Raw genomic sequence first — 18136 nt, 5'->3', positions numbered from 1 at the left:
TTAGAAACATTGGTATTTTAGTAAGATAACCATAATAGTGCATAAAACAAACTTATAAAGGACAATAGCAGTACCATACAGAGATAAATTCCATGATATAGTTATTGTACGTGTCAAGACAACCATAGTAGCTAACGCTGTTGTTTTTCAAGTTTCAAGTAAAAACAGCGAGATATTAAGATAATACACACAAATAGTATATGTTTTTTAGTATAAACCTAATGTAAGGTTTGGTCACTTATAAATGAGGATATATATGAAATGTACATGTTCATTTTTAAGTGACTAAAAATCGTTTTGATCTGTGACTTATTAGTTTTCCTGACAGACTGTGGCTCTCGAAATCAGCACTCGATTAACTGGCCTCTCAGAACAGGAAGTGACAGAACACAACACACGTGGGGAAACTAGGGAGCATAGCTTGTATGAATTACTGGTTTGCAGATAGAAACTGTCACTTTTGCGTCGGGTTTGTTGTAGTGTAAACTAGTTTTTAAACATTCTCCGGCCGATCTTTATCCACGCTGATCCCAGTAAAGTTAAATGGCGGAGTGTGTTAATGACAGTGATGCTGAGAGCACTATAAATTACGGAGATTATGTTGTGCTGAAAAGAGGAGATGTCTTCAAATCAGTGCAGGTCGAAAATAAAAAGTGAGTTTTACAACTTTTAATTAATGTCATCTTTCTTATAAGTCTTGCCGGTTCAATGGCTTGAGGTCTTGTATACACCACCTTGAAAACACACTCATTGAAAAACGAATTAAACCTGCACATCAAAGAAAAGTTAACATATTACAATTATCAGACATGTATTGCTTTCTGCGCTATTTCGGTGTAATAATCTTCAAAAGGTAAACATGACATTAACTTAAATTGTATTCATCTTTGCACTTAAATTATTGTAAAAGATTTTGTTGTTGCGTTTTTCATTGATGGTAGACTTGTGAAGACCACTGCTTATCTTTAAGCCATATAACATAAAAAAGGAGCAGCTAATAATCGTTTCTGTTGTATATCTGACAATTGATAGTGCAAGTATAATATTCACATTTCACACCATGAAATCAAAATTGACTTATTGTTTTTTTATGGAATATTATGGCAGCTTGTCACTCACAAGTCTCAAGTCCTGCCCTACATTTTTTCTTGTCCAGGAAATCTTTCACTTGTCAAAATAAGGAAGAAAATACCATGGCAACTTCCGTCTCATGTCGACTTTAATGTAGGGTAGGAAATTTTCAGAGCGCCTAGCAATTAGCATGCTAGCTTTGAAACCATGAACCCCCACCATCCCTTCGGAGCGTATCCAAAGCCACGCCACGCATACAGCAGGGAGCAAACTAAACTTCCTAATGTCTCAAAGCTCATAACATAACAGTAATAATCAACATAAAGAGCTCTGAAATAAAAATAAAAATCGTTAGTTAATACTACTTAACAAGGCTCAAAATAGCCCAACACTAACACTGCAGCATAATCAGGGTCCCTACATGCAAACCGAAGCATTGAGAACGTTGTACGTGTACAGACCGTTTAATAAGAATATATTTTATAAAGACAGTCCACTTCGCGAATACAGGCAGGAGCCATCTTTGGAAAACATTAGACATCGTGGTTCGACTGCTCGAGACTGTTTTCCAAAGTTTATTTATAAGTGAACTACTCCTTTAAGGGCTTGTTACTCGCCTCACTTGCTTTGACTTGACATTCTGTGTGTTGTGTGTTTTAGGAAAGTGATCTTTGAGAAGCAGTGGTTCTTCTTGGACAATGTGGTTGGGCAGCTGCACGGGACCATGTTTGAAATCGAAGCCGGCGGTTCACTCAAACCCAAGGCAGTAAAACGTGCAGGAGACTCTTTAGGTAATGATATCACAGATTTGTTTTCTTATTCGTGTGTTCATTTATTTTCTCCTGGACGAGATGAATTTGTTCCTCTTTTCCGCTGTCATAGATTCTAAAGAAGCAGGCCAGGATAACAGACATATAGTGGATGATGGCAGATCTCAAAAACTGACCAGGGATGATATCGAAACATTGAAAGAGCAAGGGTTAAAGGGCCAGGTATGTACCCGAGTAAAGGCTACTTTTGCAACCGCATTTACTTAGGTGTGAGTCTCGAAATGTTCCATTCAAACAGCAACTTTTAGTAACGTCTTAAATACCGTCTTTATGGGGAGTCGAACCTGTATTCTCTTACCAGTAATCATAGCAACAGTGACCAACATGATATCAAAGATGGCAACGTCGATACATTCAAAGGGGAATCAGATATACGTGTTTAGACGTAGTTCAGATGTCAAGTTATTGGAAATGTATCGGATTTAAAACCACGTTTAGAAGTGTTTTAGAACGGACGTGAAAAAACTAGTATCTCATGTGGATTTTTGTGTTTACTGATCTGTCAGATGTGTGAGAAAAATCTGATTTTTTTTTTTGTACCAGTGTAAATGCAGCCTAAAATCTTTGAGAATGCATTTATGAGCCTGTTGTGGCTATAGATGTGGTTGTCACTCCCGTAAATAACTAAACTGTATGTGAACGTAACAGGACTGAATCCAAATATGACTGGTTCCCTGTGAGATTTTTGTCGTGTAATCACGTCTGGTGAAATTTTGCTTGGCCATTTGCTGTGAAAAGTAGCACACTTCTTGACAGCAAGCCGTTTTGAAGTGATTCATAGCCGTATAGAAGGTATTTAGGTTTTCATATTTGGTTACAAAGACATTTCTCTCACGTGTTTGTCCTTTCATGTGCATTTAAGGAGATTGTTCAGCAGCTCATAGACAACAGTACAACATTCAAGGACAAAACTGAATTTGCTCAAGCGAAATACATCAAGAAGAAAAAGAAAAAGTGAGCTGATAAACATTTTGAATTCATATCGTATCAATCACTTGAAAAATATAACTATTAACATGTACTTTGCCTTTATGCACACAGGTACGAGAGTGACATCACAGTCCTGAAACCCTCCGCTCGACTCCTCGCCATGATGTACCACGGCAGAGAACCAGGGAAAATATGGTATGGGATCTAGGAAGAGTAGTTCACTCAAAAATGAAAATAGTCATCATTTACTTCACTTAAATTTTTTTTTTATTTGAATCCCATATCCTACATTCACATACATTAAGGGACTATGTTGATACAAAATCCAGGAAATAATGAAGTTGATTATAATGATAAATTCTGCTAAAATATGGATTTGAAAAAGATGTCTTACTTTCTTTATTGTTTAATAGGGGTCGATCGCCAAGACTTGAGAGAATCATTTTATAAAGTAAAAAATGTTCACCATTAAAGTCCCCGTGAAATCAAAATTAAACCTATTTACTTTGTTAGCGCATATTACTAGTCTTGTGGTGAACAATTAATCCATGCAAGTAAATATATATTAAAAAAATGTTTTACCTTGGTAATCTTTAATCAAAATCTGAAAAGTTACTTCCGGTCTGGAACGGTTTGTTTTCTGATGACGTAGGTTTCACAACTTGGGTGTTTAGAATAGAAAAGGCATAAAGCTTTTATGAACTTTGTGTGTTGAATCACTATTTTGTAATATCAATGGCAGATAGACAAAATGAAAATGTTGATCATTATTTTATTGTCTTTTATGCATAAACAACCACTCTTAGTTAATGAACAAATTCAAATATTTACATTCTTGGTGCTAATTTCCTGTACAGCACAAATAGGCCTACCTATAAAACACTGTATTATATTATATCACTGTATATATGTCCAGTTTCATTCAGGTATAATTTATGTATATACTAGAATATGTTTTGTTATCCAAATTTAAAATCATTTACTTGAAGATTTTAGCTTAATATTTTACTTCTTTAATAACATATCCACATGGTCACAGTTCTCAGTGTTATTTTATCATTATTTATATAATTCGAATTGGCTTTTGTTCCCTATTTTTAGTTTTAGTTTTAATTTTATTGTGTGCTTTTTTCATTTTAATTATTTTTTTAGCGCTATCAAATCGATTAATCGTGATTAATTGCGTCTAACATAAAAGTTTTGTATGTATATAAATACCTTGTTTCAAGTAAACGTAAAGTAAAATATGTCAAATTTTACAGAGTGTTTTATTTTGTTTGCTTATTTTACCTTTTTATGATTCAATTAATAGCCTGATCCCCAGTTTGAGAAACCCTGTACTAGGACATATCAGGATTTTGAATGTTTCCACTCTTTTAGTCACCTGCGGTACGACACATTGGCTCAGATGTTGACTCTGGGTAACATCCACGCTGGCAGTAAAATCATTGTGTTTGAGACCTGTGCTGGTCTTGTGTTGGGCTCAGTGATGGAGAGAATGGGAGGTAATCACTGCTTTATCTTCATACTATAGATCTGTTGATAAACCTATATCAGCTGACCACTGTTGGACTATGCTGATGATCTGAACGTTTTCTTCCTCAGGTTTTGGCTCTGTGATTCAGTTGTATCCCGGTGGAGGGCCGACGAGAGCCGGCATGGAGAGCTTTGGCTTCCCGTCACACTTCCACGAGATGCTGCATGACTTCCCTTTATGCAAAGTTAACGCTCTGCTGGCGGGAACCCTGGATTTGACGGAGAAGGACGCAGATTCTCAGGCCAACAGTAGCAGGATCGCTGGATCTGACTCCTCTCAGGAAACCTCAGGTGTGTGTGAGGAGAAGAAACCAGAACCTGAGAGTATGGAGGTCAGCGTCGACCCGGAAGAGGAAATGAGGAGAGCGGAGAGAGAAAGACTGCGAGAACAGAGGGTAAGAGAGTTTAACATTCGTATATCGCTTCGTGTTTGGGTGTTTCTGCTACTACTATTATGTCCAAGGGGTTGATTTAAAAAAAAAAAAAAAACATTTTGTTAACATTAATTGAATTGGAAACATATTTCCATGCCTTCATTTAATTTATTCATCGTGCTGCTTTTGCTTTTTTTTTGTTTAGATATTATTTTTTCTAAATTTGAAAACTTTCAATTTTAAATTATGAATGTAATTTAGATTATTATACATATTAATTATTAATTGGAGATCATTTAAACAAAAAGACTAAAAACTCAAAAAGTAACCTTTCCTTTTTAAAATATTATATGAATTGAATAATTACGAATATCAATTATTATTTTAATAATTTAATAATAATAACAAAACTATGAATAAATACACAATAAAACTATGTATGTTTTGTCCACAACCAAACCTTTCCATTTTAAAATATGAATATAAGGTTGTATACCAAGGTACATATCATAATATATACATAATAGTACACAAGTACACGTAAACCATTTACACTGTTTCTTACACTGTATGTTCATTTATAGATCAGTTAGTCTATGATTAATGCAGCAAAGTCTGTATTAGATCAAGTCTTCCCATTGTCTCTCTGTTGCGCATGTGTACCTCGTAAAAGCTCATTATCAGCCCTGTAACATGACACTGTTTCAGCCCTGGTGTTCATTTCATTCAGGATGTTAGTTGGAGTTTCATAAACCTTTGTATAATGAGTAATTAGTGTGTGTCTGATGGGTCCAGACCCTACATATCTGATCATTTAAAAAAAAAAAAAAAGCTAAATATCCACAAACCATTTAAAAATGTGCTCTATTCAGTCCATTTTAACATATGAATAAAATGTAAATAATTATAAAAATCAAAAGCTAATCAAACTGTTTAAAAATGTATTGTGTTTCCCTCAGTAAAGTGTTTTCAAAAGTCTACTTGGTTACCAAGGTGACAAACGTTTAAATGAAGAGCAGCTTGAGGTGAAATGTGTGAAGGAAACAGTTTAACAATGTTCGTGGGCAATTTTAACTTAGTCAGTGTTAGAAGTGTCTTTTAAGAGTTTTCCTAAAATGTCAGTATAAGTCAAGTACGTCACCGCTCTAACCTTACAGGCTCAAGAGAAAAAGGTGAAGATGGAGGAGAAGAGGAAGAAGTTGGCCTCAGCTGCTGCTCTGTTAGAGGGGAGAAATGCAGATGGGTATGTTTTTGTGTAATTAAAGGCCTCTTATATACTTTACTTTAGCTAAAATGTTAGTTTTAAAGAGCCCCTATTATGTGGAGTCTCCTAAAAACAGGTTTACATGCATCAAAGGTCAAAAAACAGTTTAATTTCCTCATAATATACATTTGAAGTGAACATCACCACATTTTCAATTATTCTCAAACGACTCGTCAGATGAATCGATCTCTCTAAATCCCTCCTTTCCGTGAGCTTCTCTTCTCTGCTCTGATTGGCCAGACGGCTCAGTGTGTTGTGATTGGTCTGCGTAAGTACATAAACACATCGAGACAAAATGAACCTACCTCGTCTTCAGCGGCTGGCTCAGATTCCAGGAGTGAACAGAGAGAGCTATGTGAATGAATACATCCAGCCACAACACCTTCAACGCTTGGGAGACATTTTTATCAGTGCAGAAATGTGTACAACTCGCTGTGAACTTGATCGGGGCGGGTCTAAGTTAAAACGGCAGTGTCTGTCAACACTCGTGGGCGGGGCCTGTGGCTTTAGTGACGTCACTGAAAACAGGTCGTTGGGGGACCCTGCTTATGATTTTTGGGGATTTAAAAAAAATAAAGGAGTGAGAGGGTTTTTATAACACACGTCTATGTCCAAACACCACACAAAAGTGAATTTTGCATAATAGGTCCCCTTTAAGTCTTCGCAGGATGAGCTGTTACACACTACATGAAACCCATAATAGGTGTTCTTTAACTTTACTGTAATGCATTTAAAACAAATGATCATTTTATATGTCCTGGTAGTTGATGAGTTTTGTATTTTGATAATTGATGAGTCTGGTCATGTCATATTTTGTATTGATCTGCAGTCGTCCAGTGATTCGCCTGCTTGATTCTGGGTGAAGCTGATTTGAATGTTTGTTTCAGGTTGGTGATTGCTTGTCGGTTCCACCCCTGTCCCGTGTTAATGGGTCTGCTGAAGTTCCTAGCCCCGTCACGGCCGTTCGTAGTGTACTGCCAGTACAGAGAGGTAAAGCTACTGATTTAAGTTTTAAAGTTCACCCAAAAATGAAGATTTTATAATCGCCTAATAATTGTCAGCGTTAAACACTGAAGTAGTTATTTAGCAAAAAAAATTGCGTTTATTTCCAATTGCCTGGCCTAAAAAATACCATATAATCAAGTTTTATATAGTGATTTATACAATACAGATTGTTTCAAAGCAGCTTTACAGTCATAACAGGAAAATGATGCATTTCGGCTGAAGTCATACCATTTCTTTAGAAAGATATTCGATTTGAGTGTTTTGATAACTGCTTTCCTCTTTAATCTCTTCTGGACAGCCGCTGATTGAGTGCTACACAAAGCTCAGGGAACAAGGAGGAGCAATCAGTCTCAGATTAACAGATTCCTGGCTCAGGCATTACCAGGTAAATTCTTCATCTCAATGAAGATTATTCATTTTACACAGTTGATTCTAATACCAGGCTTTGATTTATACTTGTTTTACAACACTTTACAATAATTAGTTAACATGAATTAAAAATAACAGCATTTTTTAATCTTAGTTCATGTTCATTTCAACATGTAATAATACGAGGGCTTGGAGCCAGAGGGGCGTAAGTGGCATTGTGGGCATATGAGTTCTTTATATCAAAATAAAGGTCTCGATGAGCTCTATCCAATGGTGCCAAAAATGCCTATCTGAGATCAAACTGTATTGAATAAAGCAACAAAAAGACGTATTTGACTTTTTTTTTTATTTGAAAATGTTTTAGAACATGTTCATTGTGTTAATATGCCATTCATTTTTTACTTAAATACTCATTCATGCAAGTATGCCTGCGGTTGCAATGTTTGTGGTTTAAACTTAATAATACAGGTGATTGAAGTGTGGTCAAAATTTTGCTTTGTCTCTCCTGTAAATTTTGTTAAAAGCCACTTACGCCCCTCTGGCTCCAAGCCCACATTATTAAAACCAAATGTTGTATTTGTTAACATCACTGTGAACTAACATGAACTAAGGCTACGTCCACATTCATCCGGATACATTTGAAAACAGCGTTTTTGTTTCAAAAAAGCCTTTTCTGACGTTTCAGTGTGGATGAGAAACTTTTATTATTCAACATATTGCGCATGTGTGAATACTCACCGAGACGAAACAGATGGAAAAACGAATAATAAAGTTATCGCGCAATTCTTCTAATAGGATCATTTTATTTAGCAAAATACCTCACCATCACTGATGCGTCCAGGTCGCACACAGTCACCATATGGTTGGTCTAAACGCAACTGCTCTCATGTATTGCTGCGGGACAGCAAATGTGAGCACGTTTTCTGTCATCTGTGCAGGACTGTGGTATGACGAGTGTGCAAAGAAACATATTTTAGCAACAGTGTAAAAGTGCATAGCACATAACAGGTACTATACCGGGTACAACATGGATCACATGACTAAACTTACGTCATCGTTTTCAAATACATCCGGCTTCACAGTCCACATTACGACGCGAAAAGATACGTTTTCGTTGACTTGAAACGCCGTATTAGGGTGGACATGACCTAACAATGAACAGCTGGATTTATATTAACCTACATTAACAAAGATTAATAAATACTGTTGCTCATTGTTAGTTCATTGTAGTTAATAGATTAACTAATGTTAAAAAATGAGGCCGAGACCAGGTGTTACCAGGGTTTTTTCCCCATAAAAAAAGAAAAAAGAAATGAATAGTCCTATTCATCAAGGATGCATTTAAATTAATCAAAAGTGACAGATTCTGTTTCAGTTTCTGTTTCAAATAAATATTTGTACTTTTTAATCCTAAATGCAATGGATTGCAGCTTATCGTTTTCAACATTGATGATAATCAGAAATGTTTCTTTAGCATCAAATCTGCATATTAGAATGATTTATCATGTGACACTGAAAACTGGAGTAATGATGCTGGAAATTCAGATTTGACCCAAATAAATTAGAAGATTATTATAATATTATATAGAAAATTAAAGATTTAAGATTAGAATATTAAAATTAAAGATTTAAGAAATTTAAAGATTAGAAGGAATAAATTACATCTTAAAATATATTCAAATAGAAAATTTGCTTTAACAATATTTCACAATATTACTGTATTTTTGACAAAACCCAAACTTTTGAGTGGTAGTGTACATCTATCAAATTCCATATATTAAGAAAAAAAAATCAACATTTGTGATGCATTTAAATCTCTGGATTTTCCCAAAATTGGCCATGGTTTATGTAAAAACATTTTTTTGTTGCATTTCCAGCCAAAATAGCTACATTGTTATACAATTACTATTATATAAGAAGACATCATATGTCATACCGCCCACCCCTAGAAAGACTTTGATGACTTCTCCACTTCTGTATCATTGTTCCAGGTGTTGCCCAACCGGACTCATCCAGTGCTGCTCATGAGTGGAGGCGGAGGGTATCTGCTGTCTGGAACCACGGTCGCTACAGGCGCTGCCAAAGCTAGCAATCAGCGCAAACCAGACGAGCCTGCCGCCAAGAGGATGAAACTGGATGAGATTAGTTCATCTTGTGACGGCTCTGCCAAGGCAATTTAGCTTAACTTGCTTAAGTGAGAAGAAACCAAACCACATTCAGCCAGTGCTTTATTCTCTGTATGGTTGCATGACTTTATTATTCAAAGTCTACCTTTTTTTTTAGTTTTGTGAAGATTTGCATTTAAGAGCCACAGAGTGATCCCTTCATCGTTATTTATTTATTTTTTTAGCAAGATGTGGGGGATGTAAAAGATGCATTTACTTTTGTAAAAGACGCCATCCTCTGCACTTGGCGAATAACCAAGTTTTGCTCACAATAAAGCTTAGTCAATCATTCATCGCTAAGCGAAACTGTATATTTATCGGTTTTTAATAATGTTTAAACACAAATGATAACTGCATCCGTCAGCGTTGGTCCCATAGTTACATATTTTATTAAATACAAACAATGCAGGGGTTCTATTGAAGGCAGGAATTTTTAAACACGTGCAGCATCTTTAACGTAGCATGCTCTTAAATGCAGTCAATAGTACATGGGCATTTGTCTTTGTTATTTTAGATTATGTAATAAAGAGGAAAATAATTCACGACATTATCAAGCTAGTTTTGCTTTTTATAGACTCAGACTCTCACATTAAATATACACCGACTTACACCAATAACAAAAGTCTTATGCAGTTGTAAATGGGTACAACATATAAAGCAGCCCAAGTGAGCACACATAAAGCTGAGGGAAAGTCAAATCAGGCAGCAGAGGAAGATGATGTTTCAGCTGGTTCTTGGAATGGTTAAGTTGTGTCTTTCATCTGTTGATCCACAGAGGCCAGTTTCTCAAGTTCAGTTAACTGATGAAAGAAAAGAGCAGGAGTTAAATGTAGTACTTCTAATTTTTAAGTGACGCTTAACCATTGCCTTAATCACTCCCCATGTTTTTCTTTTTTTGTGTTTGCGAAAGACTGTGTGTCCACCAAAGCGTTTTTAGCCAGCTGAAGACGCCGTTTTTTGGCCGCTTGAGAGCGTTTCGGCAGCGCAACGTTTTTTCCAGTGAGACGTTTTGTTGCTATGATACAGAATATCCGCACCACAGTTTGAATGTTGTGACAGTTGGTCTGTGTGGTTTAGTCCCGCTCCTCCTCCACTGTGATTGGTCGGCTGGGTAAAAAGTGACAGTTATGAGCGCTGCGTTTTATCCAAAGTTGAACATTTTTCAACGGCGACCAAAAAAAAAATGGCACTTCAGCGCTCAGCGAAATAACGCTCAGCGCCTCGTTACGCTCATGGCGTAAAAAACGCGACGCTCCCATTGAAAACATACGCCAGGCGCGTGGAAAAAAGCTTTGGTGGACAAACGGCCTAAGGGTGTCACGATTTCGATTTTAAATCGAAATTAATTCACAATCTCGAACTTCGAATTAAAAAATGGACTCGTCGATGCTGCCACGCCCCCATGTCACATCCGTTAGGCTTGCCAAGCGGTAAAAACGCGTGTTGAAATGCTGCGAGTCTATGGTCAACCTCCTCTAACTTAGCTACAGCCATTCAAATGATAGCATGGCAACTGCAGATGCAGGATAGAGGTGAACCCCGTCCTCTTTCATTGAAGTCGTAGGTGTGGATGTTTTTGGGATTTCATTCGCTCTTCAAAAAAGCCACAGTTTGCAGACATCCCAAGTCTCCCACATATTGACATGCACGCAAATTAGTTAAAATGTCTCGAAATCTAAAGTGGGCGTGCATGCCGAGACAGAAAAAACTGTGCTCCAAACCATATTGCGGGCACGGCAGAGAGGGAGAGAGCGAGAGACCTTGCGTGTGTGCCTCATGAAGCCCATGTAAGCATCCTGATTGGCCGATTGATAAAAATCGAGAATCGAACCGTGACCTTAGAATTGAAAGTGTAATTGAATCGAGGATTTGGAGAATCGTGACACCCCTACGAAAGACAGTTCGTTGCTCTAGTCCATGGGTGTTCAAACTCGGTCCTGGAGTGCCACTGTCTTGCAGAGTATAGCTACAACTTGCCTCAACACACCTGCCCGGAGGTTTCTAGGATGACCTTGATTAACTGGTTCAGGTGTGTTTAAATGGGATTGTGGCTAAACTCTGCAGGACATTGGCCCTCCAGCAGGATTGGGCGAAATCAACGAAATATCCTATTTCCACAGTCTCAGTAGAAAAGTTAGAAGGAAGTACCTTTAGTTATACAATATCCCTGTCATGATGAGAATAATGCTCTTAGCATGCTCTCTCTCTCTCTCTGAGCATTCAGAGTCTAGCGATCCCTCTACACCCTCAAATAAAAGTAATTTTACTGCATAGCTTGCAGGCATATCAGATAACTCAAATGTCCTTGTAATAGGAGAACATTTGACAAAAGTCACCAGAGATACATTTTTGCTGGAAGGTAATTACCACTTTTTGGTGCAGTTGGAGTTGCATGTAATAAAAACTGAGAAAAGGGTAACAGTCTGCCCACGTCCTCTCTTAGTAACTCAACCGATAAGCTACGTCAAGCAGAAAAACTGGCCTTGTTTTTCAGGAGCTCCATGGAGCAACGTTTGATCGCATTAATGTCATCTTCATGAATATCTCAGGTCAGTCCATGGTTTCTATTCCCGTTTGTACTAGCCTAGGAATGTAGGCTTTAGGGCTCAATGGGGCCATTTGTTAAACTTCCCAAACCAATTCCCAAAGGTTCCCCAGCAAAAACACATTTTAGGTACCTTTTTTTATCTGGCACACCAATTCCAGGACTTGGTGTCTCAACAAATAAATTCAATCAAAGTAGGAAGACACCCAAAATGTGTACTTTGTCAGGGAAAAAAGGTATCTTTAGGGTAGAACAGCTTGTCACTGGGGCGGTAACCATAAAGGGACAACCTTTTAATTGTATATACTTCTAAAAGTTGCAGATTTTAATGATTTAAAAGTTTAATGGTTTTCTATGTAGAACCCTAGTGTTCTTGACTCAGTTTTGAAGAACCCTTCATGTCAAAAAGTGTCTGTTATTGCATAATACTTTTAATATTGAATGGGTTATTTAAAATGTTCTAGTGATCAAGGATATTTACCAGCTTTTTAATCCATAAAATGCAATCAATCTAAAAAATGAATTAAAACTAAATTCATAAAATTACCCCATAATGGGAACCCCTAACAGTTCTACATATGAAGCACTTTACACAATCCTTTAACCCCTTATTCTCCTTTTATGGCGCTTTTCCCCTGCTGGTACGGCTCGGTTCGCTTTTACACTGCAGTTAGTACCGCTTCAAAGTTGGTGGGATTATAGCCTGACCGTTGTAGTTTATCCGCTCCTCTGCAACCAACAAGAGGAACGTCTGCACTTCGTCCACTGACCACGATTCAGCCATTTTTTTTTTTTTTTTTTGGAAGTTTTCTTTCTTTTTCTTCAAGCAAGTCAAGCAAGTAGTTTTAAAAAAGTGGTGGCTGTTACTGGCTATTTAAATCTAGTGGGTTTGATGTCTCGCAAATACAATGACGCTGGTTGTGACGATTCCGTCTGACTGACCAATCAGTGGTCTGCAATGTGTTCACGTCACATTTTAGTATCTGTAAGGTACGCTTGGAACCTAAACAGAGGTGGTACCATTTAAAGCCAGCCGTACCATACCATGCAGTGAAAAAGTGCCATTAGTGTACTGTGAACCTTTTCTGGGGTAAATAAGGTATGAAGACGTCCCTTTGAGGGTACTGCCCCCTAGTGACATGCTGTGGTACACTCTTAGAAGAAAAGGTTCTATATAGAACCTTAAAAGGTTCTATCAGCGCTATGTATTTGGAACCCCTAAAAGGTTCTATACACTCTTAAAAAAGGGTTCCTCTGGGTTCTATATAGAACCCTGGTGTTCCATACTAGGCCAATAGAACCTTTTACCAAAAAAATGGTTCTATATAGAACCATTTTGGAGTTCCATATATGAAGTGTGGGATGGAACCATTTCTGGTTCTAAATAGAACCATTTCTTCAAAGAGTGTACCCCTAAAGGTAAAATCTATGCCCTTTTTTTTCTAAGAAAGACTCTTGGAAAGTCTCGATGGGCAATCCTGGTAATTAATGCACTGTCTGTTGGATGAAACTTCCATACTATACCTCCTTTGGTGTGAAAAGCTTCTGTTGGGAGACATCCTTTTCCTCCCCTGATGACGACTCCTGAGAAGGCAGGCCCCTTTTGTACCGGAGGGTCTCTGCGACGTCTTCTAGTTTGAGGTTGGGGTGTTCAGTGCTTTCACCCACCTTGTGGCTTCTTTTGTACCAGGCTGGATGGTAGTATCCTCTGTAAATCCATGGGGAGCGTTTCTCATAGACCTCACCTTTGTTAAGTAGACGTTCCTCTAACTCGTTCTTTTTCTTCGTTAGGTACCTCAATGCAGCCTCCTGTCCTTGCTTCAGCTCATTTTCGTTAACCTCATGGACAATTTCCTTTTCCTCCTCTTCAGGTGAACGGAGCTTGATGGCCTTGTCTATTGACTCATGGAGACTGGGAGTCTTCTCTAAGATGGGTTCATCCTCATTCTCGAGCTCTATGGAGTCGCCACGCTTGTGGTGATGCTTCTTATGGTGGTATCTATGAGTGGGTTTCCAGTATCGTTTTGCAATATCCTCGTCTACCTCTTCGGATTCCTCAGACCTCATTTCCGGAGAGTTCATGTCCTCAGATTGCTTGTTCAGCAAATCCTCGATTTGTTTTTGGTGCCTGCCATTTCCATAGCTCCTTTTGTTGGTGTAGCTTGGGAATTCTTCTTGACTTCTGTCATAGTCTGGTTCTTCAAAACCCTCGTTCTCACTTCGTTTGTGGTGCTTTTTCTTGTGGTGGTATCTGTGTGATGGCTTCCAGATCCGCTTTTCCCTCTCCTCACTCTCCTCGTCCTCTTCTTCTCCATCCCTGTAGTTTCTTTTGTTGGTGTAGCTTGGGAATTCTTCTTGACTTCTGTCATAGTCTGGTTCTTCAAAACCCTCGTTCTCACTTCGTTTGTGGTGCTTTTTCTTGTGGTGGTATCTATGTGACGGCTTCCAGATCCGCTTTTCTCTCTCCTCACTCTCCTCGTCCTCTTCTTCTCCATCCCCGTAGTTTCTTTTGTGGGTGTAACTTGGAAAGTCTTCTTGGCTTCTATCATAGTCTGGTTCTTCACGTTTTTCTCTGCTGCCCAGAAGATGACTTCTTTTATACTCGTATGGAGGGAATTCCTCCTGGCTGCGCTCCTCATCGGGGTTATCACGCTTGTAAAGGATGGAAAAATGTCTTTTCTGAGGAAATTCCTCTTGGCTTCTCTCATCATCATAATCTTCTCTTTTATGCTTGTAGCCTCTTTTATAGAAACTTGGGAACTCTTCCTGGCTCCGTTCATCGTCATGTTCCTCACGTTTTTCTTTGAATCTTCTCTTCATGAAACTAGGAAACTCTTCTTGGCTCCGTTCATCATCCAGTTCCTCACGTTTTTCTTTGAATCTTCTCTTCATAATATTGGGAAACTCTTCCTGGCTCCGTTCATCGTCATGTTCCTCACGTTTTTCTTTGATTCTCCTCTTCATGAAACTAGGAAACTCTTCCTGGCTCCGTTCCCCATCCAGTTCATCACGTTTTTCTTTGATTCTCCTCTTCATGAAACTAGGAAACTCTTCCTGGCTCCGTTCCCCATCCAGTTCCTCACGTTTTTCTTTGATTCTTCTCTTCATGAAACTAGGAAACTCTTCCTGGCTCCGTTCATCATCCAGTTCCTCACGTTTTTCTTTGGTTCTCCTCTTCATAAAACTAGGAAACTCTTCCTGGCTCCGTTCATCATCCAGTTCCTCACGCCTGTCTTTTATTCTTCTCTTCATAAAATTTGGAAACTCTTCCTGGCTCCGTTCGTCATCCAGATCTTCGCGTTTGTTAGGTTTGAGAAGATCCTCAATGAGTTCCTCCTCCTTGACTTTAGATTCTCCTCTTGGTTTTTTCAGCTCCTCTTGAGCATCTTCCTGATTTTTCACAACTGTGGAATGACCTGATCCTGAATTCAGGGAGACCAAGAGCACAAAACACACATGCAAATGACTCGTAACTCATTTTCTCTCCATTGCTTATGCATTGCATGAATACATCCAATTATTATTCAGTCTTAGAATGAAACCACTGACCCATTACTGTCTCCTCCACCAAACACAATGTACTGAGATTAGAATTTATGACGATAATGTAGTCTGACTGTTTTCACGTTATATGTCCAAATGATATTTTAATGAAAGCGCACTCTGCAAACAGTGCAATGCTAGAATAACCTTTCATAAGAAGTCACCTTTGAGTTAATCCAGCAATAAATCAACGTTCTTTCACCTCAAAAAGCAACACGATACGAACAGTGCAAAGTAACAACGTACCTGGTGTAAGGATGTTTTTGCATTCTGGATGCACTGGATTATCCTCAGTCTTGTAGAGCACCTTTGAAAGGATCTGAACTAAACACCGGGTAAGCTGAAATGAAAGTGTGTACATAAATAAAACGAGTAGAAATAAATGCATTAGGGTTTTTTTTCCCCTCATAAAAAGAAGCTACAGCATACCAGATCCTCTCTTCGGCTGTCCTGCTCAACTGGTATGGAATCTCCATCTGGGATAGTAAAAGCTTTGTATCATATTTGTGCAAATCGTAATGCACATTTTTTTAAGCTTATTCATCTCGATATCACCAATTATCCATACGTTTTACTTGTGAAAAAAACCCGAAAATTCCAATTTTTAATTCCCGTAGCATGTCGTGTCGCTGACCATGGTGCTGAAATCATTTCTGCAATGATTCTTTATGCGAATTCCACTTACCCGCAGCGAGGAAAACAACCAAGCAGACCAAAGCCGCAAACTTCATGATGCACACAGATGTTGTCTGCTGTTAATCTTATCCGGCGAGGTCTTTGTCTTGTTTTGCAGACTCAAGAGGCAGAGACAAGCTCCGCTCCGCGTGTTGCTGCTCGGAGTGCGCGCTGCGTCTGTTTTGAGCGCGCGGGACACACAGGGTCTGAGCTCGTGAGTTCGTGGTTGCTTACGTCACGCCTAATGTGAAACCATAATGAGACCCCCACCACCCCCACTTAAATTAAATGATCTAATCTTCCTCTTTGGCCTGTGTATAGTATTGAAGATGCATTTATATTGGTGCATATATACTGATTTATACATATATATATTTTTTTAAAAATCTGTCATCACTTTCCAATCCTGGAGTTTTATGTATTGCGTTACGTTAAGCAGGATATTGGGGCAAGTTGTCACATGGGATTTCAAGTTTTGAGCCAAAAATCCAACTTCAAATCCTTGTTTCGTTTAGCAGGGTTTTGTTAAATTCAAACAGATTCAAATAAAGATATAAAATGTACTTTTTTTACATAAATATTAACCCTACTGGTAAACCCTAGACAAAATATCCCCACAAAGATGGCAATATCTGATATCTGTGTCTCCATGATGAAAACAGCTTAAGCCTAAATAATACTAAGTTAAAAATGTTAAAATGCAGAATGGTCTTCGTTTCCTGTTTACACTTATGGGCTTCGGGGTCTATACGACCCCAACTATCGATTGAGTAATTGTACAAAAAAATATATATTTTTAATCATACAAATATATCTCTTTTTTTTACTTCTCATCTATTCAATAATGCTGTGTTTTTGGATTTATAAAGTACTTTTGTATCCATATTACCACACAATTCCTCTACTACACCATTAGCTTGCATATGAAATATTATTTTTTATGATACATTGCATTTATGCTCTAGTACTATAGGCCTTCATTTCTATGTAAGAATGTTCTTTTTTGTTTTATGCCGGGGTTTTTTTTTTTTGTTCGTTTTTTTGACACATGAAGAAAATATATTTAGTTTTTTCACATTTCCCATTCATTTCAATGTAAAATTTGGTAAAATTAGTCCCCATAAAACATGAAAACACAGTGTGTGTGTGTGTGTGTGTGGGTGTGTGTTGCCTTCCAGTCATATGAAATGTGTCAGTCCAATATAGCAATAAGAAACAGTATAATGCCAAATCTAGTTAAATCCCTGCAAGATCTTGCAATATGATTCATTTAATTATTGTTAATTAGGATATCATCATACATTATTTTAATAAAAGTCTCCTTTCACTTGAAATCATGACAGAATGTGGTGCAGCTCACGGACACCCACTTCATTCATGGGTCGTATGTGTCATGAGGGAATTGTGACTGCAAACTAATGTTTGGTACAGGTGCTCTGAGTTTCAGAAGGATTGCACCTGGGATGCTGCAGTTGCTGTGGTAACGAGTCCATCATGGGGCGATGGGAGTTTTTTCAAAGCGGCCGAATGTTAAAAGAGGCTTTGATTTATCATCCACTCGAGCAGAACAAGGAATGGGCCACATTTTAGCCTGTCAAAACCGGGCAGAGGAAGCAGTGGCTTGAGAAGGATCAGTAATGTGACTTTACATTTTCATGTGAGACAGAGTGTAAAGGTAAGTGTAACGCTCAAAAATGCACATTTAAGTCCTCTATATCTGGAAAAATGAGAGTTTCAGTAATGATGGACATTGGTTTAAAAAAATTATATAGCTACAGGTCTTATTGGTTTTAGAGTCATATTTTTTTTATACCCATACAGTGTTTTAG

At 38.0% G+C, this 18136-nt stretch overlaps 2 protein-coding genes across 2 annotated transcripts; one reads left to right on the top strand and one right to left on the bottom strand.

Moving 5' to 3' along the window:
* The first annotated feature begins 391 nt into the window (after positions 1 to 391).
* On the top strand, positions 392 to 10094 carry trmt6 (tRNA methyltransferase 6 non-catalytic subunit). Its single transcript, XM_089118885.1, has 11 exons — positions 392 to 653; positions 1732 to 1862; positions 1954 to 2063; positions 2764 to 2855; positions 2943 to 3026; positions 4212 to 4336; positions 4437 to 4762; positions 5899 to 5984; positions 6893 to 6995; positions 7309 to 7395; positions 9371 to 10094. The coding sequence occupies exons 1-11, from the start codon at positions 544 to 546 to the stop codon at positions 9557 to 9559; spliced, it is 1443 nt and encodes a 480-aa protein (XP_088975011.1). The 5' UTR covers positions 392 to 543; the 3' UTR covers positions 9560 to 10094.
* On the bottom strand, positions 9910 to 16510 carry chgb (chromogranin B). The gene is made up of 5 exons (XM_039648099.2): positions 16318 to 16510; positions 16062 to 16108; positions 15879 to 15972; positions 13614 to 15511; positions 9910 to 10344 (listed from the first exon to the last, which is right to left on the bottom strand). Exons 1-5 carry the CDS (start codon positions 16361 to 16363, stop codon positions 10288 to 10290), a joined length of 2142 nt encoding a protein of 713 aa, XP_039504033.2. The 5' UTR covers positions 16364 to 16510; the 3' UTR covers positions 9910 to 10287.
* Positions 16511 to 18136: the final 1626 nt, after the last annotated feature.

The sequence above is a fragment of the Pimephales promelas genome, chromosome 13, assembly GCF_988280905.1.
Source record: "Pimephales promelas chromosome 13, fPimPro1.hap1.1, whole genome shotgun sequence".
NCBI lineage: Eukaryota > Metazoa > Chordata > Actinopteri > Cypriniformes > Leuciscidae > Pimephales > Pimephales promelas.
The sequence above is the reverse complement of the archived record's forward strand: the minus strand, read 5'-3'. Positions and strand labels throughout refer to the sequence as shown.

Excerpts from the sequence above, each read along its gene's own strand:
- trmt6 (XM_089118885.1), top strand. The coding sequence starts at position 544 with ATGGCGGAGTGTGTTAATGACAGTGATGCTGAGAGCACTATAAATTAC. Across the intron at positions 5,985-6,892 it reads GAGGGGAGAAATGCAGATGG|GTTGGTGATTGCTTGTCGGT; the intron begins GTATGTTTTTGT and ends TGTTTGTTTCAG. Across the intron at positions 7,396-9,370 it reads CCTGGCTCAGGCATTACCAG|GTGTTGCCCAACCGGACTCA; the intron begins GTAAATTCTTCA and ends TCATTGTTCCAG.
- chgb (XM_039648099.2), bottom strand. The coding sequence starts at position 16,363 with ATGAAGTTTGCGGCTTTGGTCTGCTTGGTTGTTTTCCTCGCTGCGG. Across the intron at positions 16,109-16,317 it reads GGTTGTTTTCCTCGCTGCGG|ATGGAGATTCCATACCAGTT; the intron begins GTAAGTGGAATT and ends TTACTATCCCAG. Across the intron at positions 10,345-13,613 it reads AGCTTTTCACACCAAAGGAG|TTAACTGAACTTGAGAAACT; the intron begins GTATAGTATGGA and ends TTCTTTCATCAG.